Source organism: Bemisia tabaci, chromosome 10 (assembly GCF_918797505.1).
Source record: "Bemisia tabaci chromosome 10, PGI_BMITA_v3".
Taxonomy (NCBI): domain Eukaryota; kingdom Metazoa; phylum Arthropoda; class Insecta; order Hemiptera; family Aleyrodidae; genus Bemisia; species Bemisia tabaci.
This window is the reverse complement of record NC_092802.1, coordinates 17,687,985-17,705,454: the sequence shown is the minus strand read 5'-3', so window position 1 is coordinate 17,705,454 and position 17,470 is coordinate 17,687,985. Positions and strand designations below refer to the sequence as shown.

General features: G+C 36.9%; 1 protein-coding gene across 4 annotated transcripts; it reads right to left on the bottom strand.

Annotated features, from left to right (window-relative positions):
* Positions 1-320: 320 nt before the first annotated feature.
* On the bottom strand, positions 321-15,844 carry LOC109033376 (uncharacterized). Of its 4 annotated transcripts, XM_072305510.1 has the most exons (8): positions 15,456-15,844; positions 13,332-13,474; positions 11,038-11,169; positions 9,130-9,301; positions 6,969-7,077; positions 5,833-5,915; positions 4,745-4,918; positions 321-1,776 (listed from the first exon to the last, which is right to left on the bottom strand). In XM_072305510.1, exons 1-4 carry the CDS (start codon positions 15,610-15,612, stop codon positions 9,239-9,241), a joined length of 495 nt encoding a protein of 164 aa, XP_072161611.1. In that variant the 5' UTR covers positions 15,613-15,844; the 3' UTR covers positions 321-1,776; positions 4,745-4,918; positions 5,833-5,915; positions 6,969-7,077; positions 9,130-9,238. The 4 variants fall into 4 exon arrangements, with proteins under 4 accessions (XP_072161611.1, XP_072161610.1, XP_018901508.2 ...); XM_072305509.1 differs by lacking the exon at positions 6,969-7,077 and having other exon boundaries at positions 4,741-4,918; XM_019045963.2 differs by lacking the exon at positions 6,969-7,077.
* Positions 15,845-17,470: the final 1,626 nt, after the last annotated feature.

Below are 17,470 nucleotides of genomic sequence, written 5' to 3'. Positions count from 1 at the left end.
CAGCATCATATTCTAAAAGTTTGTCTGACAAATCTATCACCCATCTTCGAAATTCTTCAAAAGATCCTGTGAGACAAAATATAGAATGAGATGCAAGGAAAAAAGTTGCCAGTTTTGTTCAGCTACAAAATTTATCATCAAAGATTAAGTCAACATTGGGATCTTACAACACATTAATTGTGTAAACAGTTTTTTCATTATCCTTCAGAATTAGTTTAGGTCTTATAGGAGTTTAAAGATTAGTCTGCTCGAGTCATATTTTTTGTAAATTTTAAACTATGCTATTAGGCTTTTGATTCTAGGATTGAGAAGAGAAACAATGAAAAAATTAAACATTTATTTATAAAAATAACACATAAAATATTTATGAACTGTAAAAAACGCAAAAAATAATTGAATGAGTAATATAAAAGAATGAGCACAGTGACTATGCAATTAAATATATGAGTTGAGAGGGATGATAGGCAAATTACAGGCAGTGTCAGCCCATTACTTAAGTATAAGACTTTATTTTACAGAAGCTTATGAATTCATGAATAAAATACTGTCATTTGATCAAAACTTTATCAAAAGAATATTTTTAATTAGATTCAATGTAAAACAGTCCTATTAAACAAGGGGTGAAAGGCTGATGTTGCAATATGAGGACTTAAATGGAACAATAGCGGTTGCTGTCATTCGCTATTTCTAAGGAAAATGCATTTTTCGGATTTTGGAGCCCTCAAGAATGCCTGTGCAAAGTTTAAAACTTCCAACGCAATTTTTCGGTGGAAATAAACTGAAAACCATGTTATTTGTAAAAAACAGCGGATATGAGAATCCACTGTTCTACCCAGCAGTGGAGATTCAAAAGCACTTGCAATAACTGCTCGTTCACCAGCCATAGGCTGCAGCTGACACTCAAATGAAACGTAACAGAACTGTCATGCCAGAATTGATGAGTTTTTAACTGATTTCATATTTTGTTCCTTATTTTTGTGATAGAAGTTACAAGCGGTTTAATTTTTTGATACATTTTATTAAATGACTCAGCATTGACTTACGTATGGTTCATTTCAATCGTTTCACCAGCCTTACCCTTCCTGAAAACTTAGTTTCATGCATAAAAAAATTTTCTCAGTAAAAATAGAGGATGTCACATTTTTTTCAAATTGCTGTTACTCCTTCAGTTTCCTTCAGTTTTTCACTTACATAAATCGTAAAACGCATGTTTTTTATAAGAAGAGTTGCTCTTCATGAAAATCTTTATAAGAATCCTCTCACTTCTACAGGTGGCAAAGTGCAAAGCTTCGAAAACTTCAAACGCGATTTTCTCACAATGTAAAACTTGACATCCGCTATTGTTACATACAAGTCCTCATATACAGTGACCATGATTACACTAAAAATGACTGGACGACAAGCTGGCCGATTATTGAAACTATGTCAGCACATGACAAGACTCAGCCCTATCTATATGTCTACCATACAAATACATATGTTGTCAATGTCTAATTTCAATGTCATATCGGGCTGCTTTAAACTTTCAATAATCGGCCCCCAGGGAAAAACAAGTCATTAAAGCCCTGAAAGTATTTAAGACACTTCACACATCACTTATTGGTAGGGTAGGTATCACATATACACTACTATTTTTCAATTCCAGTCATTGCTCCATTTTTTCAAAACCAAAAGCATCGAGTTCACACACTTTGGGGATAATTTCTGATCAATTGTAGCATTTCCATCATTTGACTCAACAAGTTCGTACAGCTCTTCCATAATTGGATCTAATTCCTGTGGAAAAAAAGGAAGAAAAATCAAAAATCAAAATTTTAAAGTATTGGGTACCAGCCACATCATTTTGCTACATTCTGAACAAATACCAAGCAATTTTTAGCTACTGATATCATTCATAATTGTTGTGACACAGTTTAAAAGGTAACAGATTAAGTTCCTATAAAGCACTTACAGAAGATTTGTAAGCAATTTTTTATAATTGAAATAAGTAGAAAAATATGTAGTGCCAAAAGGTAAAGGCCAGTTGCCGTCTAATGGACTGTAAAATAGAGGAGCTCACTTAACTATCTGAGTAGCCTTGAGCTGGACTCAGGGCTGACTGGAGAGCATTTTCCATCAATCAGCATTTGGAAATTCAGTAAATGATCGAAGGTGGGTGTGGTAACATCACTGGCCCAAAAATTCTCATTAATGTATGCCCAAGTTCAGACCTCATGCTATCTAAATCCATGATATACAGGCAGTGTCCCTGCGTTATTCTGACTTCATATTCAAGCATTTTAGTAACATATATTGCCTAGGCTTCTTGCCTAGAAATTCATTGTTGCTGGCTGTAACATTCATCATATGACTGACATATGGGGTTCATGCAAGGCAATTTCAAGGCGAGTTGTGTGCAATTCTTCAGCTTCTAGAGGATTATCAGTTATTCTTGCCACTGACATAGAATAATGGCTACCGGAAGGGCAGCAGTTGGCCATCTTTGCTCCAATTCTTGAAATCCCCGTGACCCCTGCTCAGCCTACCGTTCCAAATTTCGCGAGGAAATAGAGCAAAGTCTGCTTCGAAAAAGTGACTATACGCAATCTTACGGGAGGATCTGCCAGTTACCTTTCTGTTAGCTATTATTCTATGCCTCTGATTATTTAATGTTGAACTTGGTGAAGTGATCTGCCAAAGTCCCTGGTCTTTCAATTTCCATCACTCTTTAATTTGATTGCCTGTGACTTATTAATTAAATTTTTGTTCTAGACAGCTTGTAATTTGACCAAGTTTAGCAGGAAGGAGCAAAGCCAGACAAAGGAAGAGGTGGGCACAGAGCTATCTTTCATCGCCAGAAGATCTCTGAATCCTTAGAGTAAAGGCTGGACAAACAGGAACAGTACGTTCCTAGTAAAAAATGTAGGGGATGAAGAGCAAGAACAAAGCCACTTCCAATGGGAACCAAAAAACAGAGGAGAAAACTAAGTTTTAAAACTTTCACACTCACAATATTTTTTCTTGACTTCGAATTTTTGATAAAGAGAAAGTGAAACTTGTTGCGTTCAAAACTACTCCTCACTTAATTTTGTTCCAAAATGAGGCTTGATTCTGTATTTTTTATTAATTTGTTCCATTTCTTATGCAGATGGCGTAAGATTAATTGTTACCAGTTACTATGCCTTACTTTCAAATTAGTTTAGAAATGAGCTGTTTAATAATTTTTTATTGCACTGGCATTTTTGCGTGGGATGAAGAGGGAGAAAAGTAAAGAAGAAATGGACCACTAGACTAGGTGCGAATTTAAGCATTATTATTTATGTTCGTTCATCGAACTCAATCTTGGAATACAAATTACGCAACAAAAATAATTGAGAGTAACTCTTTGCCAAAATATTAACATTTCCCGATTCATTAATTCAAACTTTCCACTCATGAAAAGAACCATTATCTACTGAAGTTAAATCGCACACTAAACAAAAACATTCTCTGTGGTATGAAAATATGGCAACCTCTATCTCGGTGTTACTGTTCAGCTACTGCACATTGTTTACTCTTTGAACAACACAGGGTGAGAGAGGTACACTGCCATTATCGTTGTAGGGCACTATTTGATTCAAGTAGGCTCTAGATTTTCTTGTGAGCGGAAAAATAAAACATTTTTTGTTCCCTATGCTGTATAAAAATGTTGATAACTATTTTAGGAGTTTACTTTGGTAGGTAATTCTCTCTGCTTGAATCATGTTCAATGTGAAACTCTTAAAATAAAACATACGATAAATGCTTAAATTCGTAGGAGCCTTGTATGGTGATCCATTGTAACGCAAATAAGAGCCCCTTTTCAAAACGCTGAATGAGGCCAGCACCCCTTTCCCTATAAAAATCATTGATTTATTGCCTACTTATAGCCAAAAATATTTTTATCCCTACGAACTCTTGCAATCATTAAAGTATGAATTTTTGGTAACCTCCTCCTCTTCCTTCAACGAGTCTTTAAAAATAGCTGGTAAAAAATCTGTTTATTTAAGGTACTTTCCAGTAATTTTAAAAAAATTCAGCACCTCCTCATCAGGAAAATCTAGTACTTTTTCAGTGCCTTTAGTTACGTAACAAAATTACAAAAATTACAAAATTCACGGGCAAATCGGAACAAAAAATATGAAGCCACGGAATTAGAAGCTCATTGGTGGCCAAAACATCAGCTAGCTGCACAATGCAATCTGATGGATGAATCTTGCTTTAACAATCAATACGCGAGGGATCACACACTTTCCAGACTATCTAAAAAGACCTGTACGGAATGCAGGGGCACCATTTCAGGTTATTGCAGGGCTGGGCACGGAAGAGACAAGGTTTTTTTTTTTTTTTTTCCTGCTCAGCTTTTCACTTCGGTAATGGCAAATGCGCATCTTCCAAACTACCCCTCCCCACAATTTTCCTGCCTCTTTTCCCCTTTTCCGTCGTGTGGAGCAATTTTCCCTTCCTGACTCCAAAATGCAGGGCCTTTTGCTTCATTCTATCAGAATGACGCAAAAATTTCCGGGTCTTTTAGCGGAATTTGCGTACTTTTCAGGTACTTCCAAGCCACTTTCAGAAAAACAGTACTATTTTTGGACTTTCGGGACCAACAGACATCCTGGTGCTACACTGTGAAGCTGATTCCTTCAATTCCTTTTTTGATACATTAACTCTTCGCAGCTAGACTTCATAGGGTACATACTACAAAGAGAGTAAAGCAGGATTAAGTAGATACTTCCTTACTTACATATTCTGGCTATTATATTTTGAGGTTTGAATGCTGTAATGTTTGCCTGTACTGGATAGTAATGCACATAATGTTTCAATATAGATATCTCTCCTTTGTCGCAGCAAATGGAAAAAAACTTTATGCATAAATTCATAACTAAGCGTATCCTGTAAGAATAGGTGGCCGAAAAATCTGTAAAAAAAATTAAATTTCATAGCTGTTGTATCATAAATTGTAAACGGGCTTCAAACATCAGTGAGATGATAGATTATTTTTTGATTTATGTAGATTGCCAAACTTTAATTCTTCATATCTTCCAAACCAAGTACTTCCTCAGAGCCAACGACCACTCATTAGATGCAAAATACGATGGCAAATTTAAAAAGCTGGTTTTGGCTGCGGATCAAAAGGGATATTGGGTCAATTATTGGTCAACGTAGATATTGGGTCAATACCTACGTTTCCTAGAGGTAAAAAAAACAAAAAAAATGCTTTCCGAAACTAAGGAAGTGGACATAACCTGACCTGAAGATGATATCTTGAAAGTTTCACCTAAAAGTACCTTAAATTATACAATTTTAGACAGTTTTAGGTGTAAACTAGACCTTGATATCTTCTATTGTTCCGAAAATATTGAGGTCCAAAGGATAGTACTCTTTGACAGGTCTGAAAATTCAGAAAAAGAAGGACTCAAGTTTGAGCAACCCATGCAAAAAGTTTAGATAATACCTAGAGAAGGGGGGGGGGACGAAAATCTTCTTCTTTGGTTTTTAGGCCCAACTTTAAAAAATATTTGCCATTGAAAAGCTTTAAAATTCTCATTGAGCTAATATGATCTGCACTTTTCTGGCTCCATTTGTTGGCTCAAAAAAGGACAATGAAACGACTTGCAGGACATCTTGTATCATTAATAACAAAATGGTAAGACTATGAATCAAAAGAAATATTAAAATATTTACGACAGATTACATAAACTTTCTTTTGTGAGGGATTTTCTGGTATTGTAATTTATGGGCAAGTATTAAAAAATTGACCATTGAAGTGTAGACTTCATTCTGTGAATCATTGAATAGATTATTTTCTGTAGCTAAATTTATAAGTTTTACCTGTAAAGACGCATCTGCTTCATCTTGACAATTTTTTCGTCTTCTCCCTCAGGTAAAGATGCCAGCTTTGTCCGCAATTTTGCCTAGAGAAAGCAAAGATGTGAATGACAGGGCACGGAGAGAGTTATTCAAAACAGATGAACCTTAGTAGTCATCTTTTTGATGTAGCTGCCCCAATACTACTGTCACTAGATATTTATAAGGAAGATATAAAGGTTTTAAGATGCAGTTTGCTGACAATTTTGGCTTACAACTTATGGTCTCCTTTAAAAGATCAAAATAACCTCATTTTGCGAAGATTTTAATAATTTTCAGCACTGCAATAAAAACCGTGTTGATTTTACACTCTTAAAATTCTAAAATGTACCATAGTTTTTTTTCAGTGTAGATGTTAAAGTGTTACACAGCTTACGCAATTTACATAAAATATGCGACAAGCAAAAAAAAATATGGTAGATTTTACCATACACTAGCATGGTGATACAGGTATGGTAATAAACACCAGACTCTGTGGTAGCATTTACCATATTATGGTTAGTATCACCAGAGTTCTGGTGAATACTACCATAATTCTAGTTATTTTCACTGAATATTATCACTGTGTAAAAAATCAAGTAGACTTACAGTAGATGCTACCATACTTTTTTTTCAGTGAGCAGGCTTTGTTCTTGGTTATTTTAGATCAGACACAGTCAAAGGTCACAAGAAAATTAATCTTACGGATTCCAACTTCATGATCCCAAAGCCCCCACCCACCCCCCACCCCCTCAGCCCTCTTGGGAACTGAAAAGGGGATCCTAAATTTGAAACCGCGGTTCCCATCACAATATTGAAAGAATTTTATCAAAAATCGAATGCACCAAAAATGTTGACCTCGTCCATTTCAATAAATGCAGGATTAGCCCAAACCTATTCAAGACATTGACCCCTGAAGTTGGGGGACAAAGCCACCCCCCCCCCCCATTCTCGATGAAATATTAGGTCACTAAAGTAAATTGATGTAGAGGCCCAGAAAAAAAATGTTTCTGTAGATAATTGACTCCAAGAAGTCCGAAGCTGACAGTCCCAGAGCCTCCCCCCCTCTCATTTTCTCATGCTCATGCTCATGCTCATTTATTGATTCATTTGCTCCTTACCTTTGCAAGGAAAGTTTGGCATGATAGAGAGGTGGACTCAGAAGACAGCAGGGATATATACTCTATTACGACTTCAGTATTAAGAAATCAGTACTTAAATCGCCAACTCCTGACACAAACAAGAGCTCCATTTTCATGATCTATCACAAGTTGCATGCATAGTCAACAAAACCATACAAAAATCCAAAAAATGTCTGATAGACATTTTGAGGCTCTAAACCTTTAAGTAAACTGTTGAATATTTGATTTAGTTGATTAACTTTGGATTGTTTTATTTGTTGAAATTGATTTTCCTACATATATCCAATATTTTACTTAGAAAATTTGTCTTTTAGATATATTTATTCATTCCAACTGTTTTTTAGCGTCATAGTGGATCCAGGTCAATTCATAATGATGCGTTGCAACAGATGGGAATTTCGGGCCCGCGTAAGCTTGGTCCGTGCGTGCGGCATGTCATTTAAGCAGTGCAGAGGATGCGCGCGTTGCGCTGCGGCGCGCCCGCTTTGCTCCTAATGTATCTCATTGCGCCCGCCATTCTTGGGTGTTTAACGGCTTCAGTATTGCAGATACGACCAAATGGACGAAACTTTTGCCCTGTAAACCTGTAACTCGGCGTTTCCCATGGGAAAACAGTGCTATTCTATCTAAAAACCTCAAATTTTAACCTGTGTCACTTAAGTCGTTTCAGCACCGGGTAAAAATCGTTATTAATTTTTTTCCTTGCACAAGGCTTCTAATCTATCGACACATCAACTTTTAAGACCAGGACCTCCTTCGAATTCGAAAATTGAAAAAATAAGAAATACCCTAGTGTAGTTGATATTTATGGTGAAACTTAAAATTAAAATAAATTCACCATAAATATTAATATTTCAGATGCTACTTGTCCAAAAATGTTTGTTTACCCTAGTGTAGGGCATCCTTGCTACCCCATCAAAAAAGCCCTGCGAGCTCCAGGACATCAAAATCGGATTTCTTGGGATTAACTACCCATGAAAACACCTTTTTGCCTCACCTCCAAGTCTATTTAGTGGCCTAGCATTTTATCAAGGGAGCTCTATCCCCCAACTTTAGGGATCAATATTTCCGACAGAATCGGACCAATTTTAACAATTTTGTATTGATTGAGGTCAAAATGTTCTGATTTTCTTGATTTTGAGAAAATAATTTCAAAATTGAAACAGGAGCCCCGACTGGACTTAAGTTTTTAGCAGCCTCACCTTTTCCGATTATAAAGGAGTACTTTATGGTGGAAGCACCCTTCATATCAGATGTTGATGTTATGCTATGATTTGTGCAAAAATCACAAACCTGGAAGGACGGCATTTGTTTGTGGAAATTTCAGGATATTTTAATGAATAAAATTTAGTAGAATTTTCAAAAAATACGATCAGATTTGGTAAATAAGATGTCTATACCTGCCTGATTAAAGAATTGCAACCCTGAAAGTGCACATACTGAGATTTAAATGAATCCTTCTTATGGTTTTAATGATGACAAATCTACAACTGTCTTCTTTAAATAAGACTTCCTTTAAAAAGAAACACCAGAGGAAATTGTTTCAAAATTATATCTTGGACATAATATGTTCTCGTAATGTTTGCACTTTGGGGGTATTACCAAAAACATTGAATCATGTAGATAATGCATCCTCTGTTACGGAGAGCGAGACAACTACCAGAAATTCGCATGGCTCACCAACCGATGAGTGTCAGCACCAACCTTGCATCGATAAGTTCATGTGTCCCAATTGCGCACACCTGCACATGCGCAGTTGTGGCCCCAGTGAATTTTGTCAGATTGTGAGACTTTTTTCTGCATTGGTAATTAGTTTGGAAAAGTAAACTTCGCAATTCAATCTTCCCAAAAAATTAAAGAACTCCAGCTCAGTCATCCTCCCATAATGGAAAAGCTCATGCCACAAAAGTGTAGCTTATTTTAGTCATGTTCGAATATTGACCAGATTCAGGTAGAAATCGATTCTATCTGTAAAGAAAGTAGGTTATCTAAAATTTGTGCCAATTTGGAAAGATTTTAGGTTCCTTCGCCGCCTTAATATTCTTGGAAAAAATCACATTGGTTCAAGAGGGAGCAGGGAACAGGCCGGTGGAAAGGACGAGAGGCTTCCCTCCTGGGAAAATGAAATTGAGATACTCACCCGTAGAGAGTTGTTATCATTATCTTTGCAGCTAGTTTTATTTGATTTCCAGTGCAAAAAGTCAAACTTTTCGGAGCAGCTTTCCTTGAGCGATTGCGCAAATCGAAAATCAATGCGTCAACTTTCTGCTTAGTGCGGCACAAGCAATACTGCATTCAGGATCGTTAATAGCCTGAAATAAAAAATTAACTTAGTCTTCACAACTCACGGAATTAAAGCTGAGTATCCTTGTTATGAATAGATTATATTTCCTATTCTCAAAATTTGAAAGGAAATATTTTCAAATATTGGTTAGAGCTAGGTGGAGGAGTATCAATAAGGGCTGTTATTTGGCCCATCTTAAAATTCCTCAATCCAACAATTTTTTGCTAATTAAAGGTGTAATTTCACAGAGTTACAAGAGTCCCCAAGGTCTCATGAGTCATCCTTTTTATAACAGAAAATATGAATCGAACAAGCAAGAATTAACAAGAAAAGAGTCGCATCAAAAACTCTAACTTTCAAATTACCTTGATTTTAACAAGAAGGACAAATTTATTTTGGAAGCCTAACTGCTCCCATCCTCAGCAGGTAACGACTGAGGCGCTCGCAGCGCACCTTTAGTCAGATTCCAAAACTAGGACAGAGAGTAGCCGATCGTCCAGCCCTTCAAGATCCTCATTCATCAATCTAGCTCTCTTCTTGAATATGAAAATTTTCTTCAGCATTGGCAAATCAATTGGACAAAAAACTTCTTCTAAAAGCACAGGTTCTTCCTGGATCCTATGGGACTCTTCACAACAATGTTTTGCAACTGATGATTTGTCAACTTCTCCCTTATTTATGTTTCTAAGATGTTCCTTGGCTCTAGTGATGATATTTCTCCTTGTCAAACCAAAATTAACTTTGTCACAATCTTGACATTCCATTTGATAAATGCCTAATTTCTTCAAATTAGGATTTTCATCCTTAAGATCTCCATGAAAGAATGATTTGATGTTAAACTTGTTGACTGGTGCCACATCTAAATTGAAATTTTTGTAAAGGACCCCGCACACCTCTTATGGGAAGCTGCACCACGACCGATTGCCTTCTGACTTATGTTTTTCGATTCTCCTCAAGATGCTGATCAAAAGTTATAATTGCGCCAACTTTCTACGATGCACCGTTTTCGCAAAAAACCTAAGAGAAGATTCAATTATTCGGCAACCATGAATAAATAAAAAAGGACAAAGCATTTGAGGACAGGCCCGATGTAAATAAGGAAAAAACGTAGCGCGTGTCCGTCTTCTTATCTGTACCTGCCGACTCAGAGGCTATCTCTCTCCCGCACTCGCCCGGTAGACGTTCAGACTTTCCTGTTCTTATGCTCCTCAAGAATCTGATTTGAATGGTCGAGCAAAACGGCGAGCGGAATCCGAGATAAGACTGCCGCTCAGTGCGGGAGTTCCCCTGATTTGTTCACTCCAGTACTGAAATGAGGAATCTTTCTGGCTTTTTATCGCCAAATAATTGAATCTTCTCTTAGGTTTTTTGCGAAAACGGTACATCGTAGAAAGTTGGGGCAATTATAACTTTTGATCAGCATCTTGAGGAGAATCGAAAAACATAAGTCAGAAGGCAATCGGTCGTGGTGCAGCTTCCCATAAGAGGTGTGCAGGGTCCTTTTCTTGAACTTCTTGAAATTTGTCTTTTTTGTTAAAATCAAGGTAATTTGAAAGTTAGAGTTTTTGATGCGACTCATTTCTTGTTCATCTGCATTTTTAAAGTTTGTAATCTTGTATAAAAGTCAAAAAAAAAAGAGGCAAGAATTAGTTGGATCGATGATAAATTGTACCACTTTTCCTATACTTATCTATCAACGTCGATTTTTCAATGAGGAAACTAAAAAAAAATTTGAAACTCATTAACTCAACACTAAGTGCAAACCTTTTGGATGATGGTTTCAGCAAGTCCCCACGATTCAACTCTAGATTCTATGCATTTCTCAGCCACAACATCCACAATTTCTTCGTCAAATGGTATCAGCTGGTTTACTAAGGCTTTGGAATCATTTTCCAGCTGAAAGCAATACAAAATCACAATAAAAATGCATCCAGAAAACATTTTCTTTTACGAATAAATCTATAAGGGGACATTTATCTTGGCACAAATGGACTTCATGGTTAGAGAAATGTATTTTTTTTACAGCGCTTGCAACAAGCGAGCTGCATTTATAACTCACGTTAAGCTATGTGCATTGTGTAGGAATGAGACTCTCCTATCCGTCTGCATGCTTTAATCACTGGCTCTGAGCTGCCGAATCGGTTTCAGTTTATTCTAGCCGCACACTTCTCCCTCACTTCATACGACACTTTTTAATTTTGTTCACAATTAATCATTATAGTCTGAAGAGACAAATGTTGACCTATTTCTCATCAAAATAATTTTTAGAATACCTGTGACTTCAAGTTTTCCTGCCAAAATGGCCTCCAACTTTTTCACTGTACCTAATGGAGACCCTCAGGTAAAAAAAAAGTTTCACACCTGTTACCAACTTTGCCATTGTAGAGATTCAAGTTGAAATTTCTTTCCTGAATGTATAAGGAGTCCACTAAAATTGTTTCAAAACTGTATATCTAAAGACGCCTAATTGTATGATTTGAGTTAGTTTAGTTTAAGGTAAAACAAGCTGATAAAGTTTCACTGTCAGTATTTTTGCATCACTTGCATGCAACGTGTGTCATTTTCATTTATTTAAAGCTGAAAGTTCTATGTAGTCTAATATGGCTGAGCTGATAAGAGATCGATAATCCAGTGGCCATAGTATGCTTATGAGGGTAACTCTACTTTTATCCAAGGTAAGTGAAAGGAAAGTATGGTCTCTTGCCATCCGAGAGCTCTTGACTTTGAGGTAAAAAAAAATTTCATCCGAACTATATTTTGATTTTGAACCTCTGACAAACTGAGAAACATCCCTGAATTAATTTTTCCTGCGATCATCTGAGATCCTGCGACCACCTACGCCTATGTTAAGGTGCCAAGCTACATCAAAATTGTCCGCAGAGCTTGCAATACAGCATCATCAAGTACAAACCTAACAATGACAGTGAGGTCATGTGCATGAAGAACTATAAAGATAATTTTGTCAACAACATACAAACTTGCTCGTAGAGTCATAAACTTTATGGGACATGGATGTTCAGAGATCCCTGTCAATCAGGGTTTCCCTTGCAAAAATGGCTGCTGTATGTTCCATGCCTCAAGAAATTCATAAGCATAAATGATAACAAAAGGCTCCATAGACTTTTTGACAATTCATAAACTCACAAATTGAAACATTATTTTTCTTTGTTGACACAGTGTTGTTGTTGTTGACAGACACAGACTCAGTGTCCTTGTTAAATAAAGCAATTAAATGAAATAATGCCTTGCATTATGATAGAGAAATTATTTTACATTAATTTTTGGAAAAACATTTTTTGTTTTATTTTTACTTGAAAGATTCAGCATTTTCAGCCTCTGATATTTTTTGACCGAAAAAGAAGGATTTAAAACAAGCCTACAGTTTACTATGGACAGAAAAATGTGTTCACATTAACATCAAGCCATTTAACATTACCATTAAGCTCTAACATGTTCAACTTTGAGATTGACCTTTGGTTGCATAATTCTATCACTCATTTATGTACCTCTGGGAAGAAAGTGAATTCTCCAATGCTGTTCCCTCAAAACTTGTTCTTTGCTGATGTCTCCTTTTCCCGGCAATGTATTTAAATGTTGAACTCTGTTGCACACGTTTTCTTATGAATTCACAGAGATTGTACACTTTTAGAGTGTGACAGAAGGGCAGCTGTCTTCAGTTTAGTGTTAAAAGTGAATGCAACAATCATGATGGATGGCTGATTTTTTGTCTTACTCTCAAAGAGATTAAACAAACTTATTTGGCATGGATTCTAAAATGCATTAAGTCTACCCAGCAGTTTATTGGAAGTATTGAGAGATAGGTACTGTACGTCTAGTATATTTACTCAGTTACCATAGCAATATTGTTGGAACATTGGCTTGCAAAACGAATAGTGACTCATGGGTTACTTTGAGAAGACATTGTCACAACGTCAGTTCGCAATATTGCAGTGTGCAATGTTGCTGCACACGGACTTTTTGGGCACGGTGTCCCATTTGAACGACTTATTAAAATAAAGACAGGATACAAGCTCTGAGACCTGAATTTTAAGACTTACGGCTCCTGGTAGGTTTGGGAGTGTAGTTTGGGTACTGGACTCCTTCCTCAAGTGCTCTGTGGTTGGCAATGGTGACTCTATACCAGGTGTTGTGGCAGGATTTGCAGGCTCCTTTTCTGCAGGAGCTTTGGTTGCTTTGGATTCTGGAGGAAATTATTGAATTTGAGGGATGAAAATGAAAAAATAAAATCAAAGTGATACAAAAAATATTGAAGGTCCATACAAAATACCTCGCAAGATTGTAAGCTTACTGAACAATAATCCTGCAAAATTCAATGCTGGAAATATAGGTACTGTAAAAAAACCTGATCGACTGGTTATTTTCCGCCAGCATAAACTGGTTGGTATAATATTTGGGCCGAAATTCAACCTTAAGTAACAGTAAACTTCATGAATTTTCAACCTTTAGATCATGCAGGCCAGTTTTTAAAACTTTCTTGTAAAGTTAGCGAGATAGAGACACAGCACTTCATGCTCCATGTAACACATTGAATTTCAATGTCTTGTCATCCTGTCATACTGCCGTGCTAAGGAAGAACGCCGTATGAGCCTTCAGACGTTGCCAAGTTTCCTTCGATAAAAACCGAATTTACAGGAAAAATTCTTAATATTTTCCCTTCAATTTTTCACAGAATTTTCTTTGCGATTTAATCTAAAATATCTGAAAATTTCAAGGAAAAATATGCTAGACTTTCTTCAAAAATACATGTTTTATCAAGGGAAATTTGGCAACTCTCGAATGTTCACACGGCGTTCTTCCTTAGCACAGCAGCATAGGTTTCAACAATCAGCCCCCTACCTGTTTGAAATAGACTGGAGACCTGAGCTGAGAGTTTTGAACATATATCAATTTTTAGTCAATCCATTACACCATCATTTAAGTACAAAAAGAAAACAAGAGCCGCAATATAAATTGCGGCCCGAGTGGCATTCCCTGCTTTTGCAAGTCCTCTCTGATCGGCTGATCTGCCTGGTGCCTTTATTGAAAATAACACAGGGTTCATGTTTCATCTAAAATGTCTCAAAATCAAGGGAAAAATTATGCATCAGATATAATATAAATTTTCCCGATTTTTCTGACAAAGATATTGATGGATGGCGATACATTAAAATTTTTGCTCGAACACTTGGAACAGCTTGACCTGGAATTTCTTATTTCATGACAAGCGTTATATTTCAAGATAGAAAAAAATAATCCAGGGCCAGCTGTTGCTTGGGTGTATTTGAGAAAAAAGTGTCATATATATTACCCATCAATATCTTCAGAAAAATCTGGAAAATTAATTTCTAAAATTCCCCATGCATAAATTTTTCCTTGGTTTTGAGATATTTTAGGGGGAAAATGGACCCCATATTATTTTCCATGAAGACCCCAGGCAGATCAGCCAATCAGAGACAACGCGTTAAAATAGGGGGTGCCACTCAGCCCACAATTCATATTGCCTACGGCTCTTGCTTCCTCTTTGTTTACGAAACTCATCGGTCATTTAGAAGGTGAAGATGACCAAAAAATTATAGATGACATCATCCATCACAGTGTTGATTTGCTTAAAAGAAAACGAAACCATCTATGAGGCCTCGATACACAATCAAATTATCGCACCAATTACCATCAAAGTGTAGTGAGTCATCAGTCTTAAAATCGTTACTTCACCTAATTTACAAATGAAAACATGGCAGAAATATTACATGTGGCGAGAAATGATGAATGGTGGCACTTCATTCTGATTAAAATTTGACGGCCCGTCCAATTTTGATTAAAGAGAACTGTTGAATGGTGAACATCCGTCATCAACCGGTCTACTTTGATCAGAATTTGATTGTGTATCGAGAGCTGTAAACTACTTTGATTGATTAATAAGTATTAGGTGAAAAAACATTGGGTAATCGATACGTACCGAGAAAGATTCATTATTAGATGTGATTAAATATTTTAATAGATTGATTAATTGATGGAAAATTTACTGCTAATCTGGTAATCTTTTTTACCTTTAAGGTTGAGCTTGTGGCGATCAATAGGGAGGCAATTAGCAGTAGCTAAATTGCTGGAAGAGCAAGAGAGCTTCACAGATAGCCATTGACCAACACACATATAAAGAAAAAAGACTGATTCAGAAACTGTACCTGCGGGTGGAGCTTGTTCATTGTGGTTGCTAACCAATGCTGTTATCTGGTTCAATCGCTGAGCAAAGTTCAACTGCCTTGCGTTGAGTACTCGCATCATGTCCAGAATTTGGTCAACTTTGTTTTCCAAGGATGTACCCTTCTCGGTCGCTAGCATTGTGCCTTAAGTATCAGAGAGTTTCTGAATAACTAATTGATGAGGTACCTTTGAAAGTGCACTTATCGACTGAAAACTAGTGTAACTCAGAGGGACCGTACTTTCAACTGTTCACTAGAGGAAACAGTACGTATCAAACAAATGATGATATAGAGAACTGATGAACTGAAGGAAACGAACACGCTTATCAATACAGCATGTACGACGTATACATAACATAAACATAACCTCAACAGGTGATTGTTTCGTCAAGTGACCCCATAGAGTACAATAGAGTCGCAAAGTACTGGATCGCCAATGAAGTCACTTTTCGAGGCTGTTTTGTCCAGTTCTCCGGAGACTAGTGTGCGGCGACTAGCGATGACGCATACGCAGAGACTCGCGCTCAGCGCTCCCCACTCCCGACAGTCCCGACTCGGCTCCGTTCGTCGGCTAGACACACACTGAACCAGCTAAAATAAGTAGGCCGGTAATAAGTCTGAAATTGAGTCCATATATGAATATTATCTCGGAGTAACATACATTAATGGATTCATTATGGCTTTGAATATCTATTTCAAGCAAAATTTGCACAAATTAATACCGATGGAATTAAAAAAAGTCGAAAAAACACAAGCAGTCGCTGATTTCTCCATAAGCCACCGTGTAAAAAAATGCCGGTTGGTTCACACTTGGTATAAGTCAGAAATTAAATTCCTATATGAATTTTATCCAGGAGTAATATACATCAATGGATTCATTATGACTTTGACTATCTAATTATAGCAAAATTTGCACGAATTAATATCGATGAAATTAAAAAATGTCGAAAAAACACGGACAGTCGTTGCTTTTCCCGTAAGCCGCCGTGATAAGAAATGCCGGTTGGTTCACACTTGGTATAAGTCAGAAATTAAATCCCAATATGAATATTATCCAGGAGTAATATACATCAATGGATTCATTATGGCTTTGACTACCTTTAAATAGCAAAATTTGCAAAAATTAATGCTGATTGAATTAAAAAAAGTCGAAAAAAACACAAGCAGTCGCTGATTTCTCCATAAGCCACCGTGTAAAAAAATGCCGGTTGGTTCACACTTGGTATAAGTCAGAAATTAAATCCCAATATGAATATTATCCAGGAGTAATATACATCAATGGATTCATTATGGCTTTGACTACCTTTAAATAGCAAAATTTGCAAAAATTAATGCTGATTGAATTATGAAATACCTAAAAAACACAAGCAGTTCTTGATTTCTCCATAAGCCGCCGTGTTACAAAATGCCGTTGGGTTCGCAAATGGTTCACTATTTTCGGAGCACACGCGGCTCGGAAACGCCTGTTCATGGATTGGCTTCATCGCCGCTCCAGTACTTTGCGACTCTATTGTACTCTATGAGTGACCCTGAGTCAGAGACAACCCTGAGTTGAGAATCTGGGATAAGAGATCGCGCTACTGTCGCCGGCGCCTCGGGATGACCGCGAATTTTGAATTTACCAGATGGTGACATTATTCGACTCTAGCAACAAAATTCAAACTAAATGATTAAATTTTCGAGGACGATATTCCCTCCGCAGATACTGCAACTCTTTGTATCCAAATTTTCACGACAATTTTGACTACGATGACCATGACGATGACGATGATGATGACGATGACGATGACTAGAGTACCTTCATAGACAGAGTATGGCCATTTCTGTTCCGGTTTTTCATTGGTCGCGAGCGAATAGGCTGACACGATGCTCTTAGGGCCGTAAATAAACGAACAAGATGGCCGTTATCAGCAAGCAAGATTGAGGTTATGCACATCTTACATCCTCCTGTGATAAAGGTGGAAGGCAATTTAACAATGTTTTCATGTGTTTTTCGT

Bases quoted from the DNA above. Each gene is read 5' to 3' on its own strand.
- LOC109033376 (XM_072305510.1), bottom strand. From the start codon at position 15,612: ATGCTAGCGACCGAGAAGGGTACATCCTTGGAAAACAAAGTTGACCAA. The intron at 11,170-13,331 runs GTAAGTCTTAAA...TATTGCTTTCAG, and splicing joins TCCCAAACCTACCAGGAGCC to CTGGAAAATGATTCCAAAGC. The intron at 9,302-11,037 runs GTTTGCACTTAG...TTTTTATTTCAG, and splicing joins CTGAAACCATCATCCAAAAG to GCTATTAACGATCCTGAATG.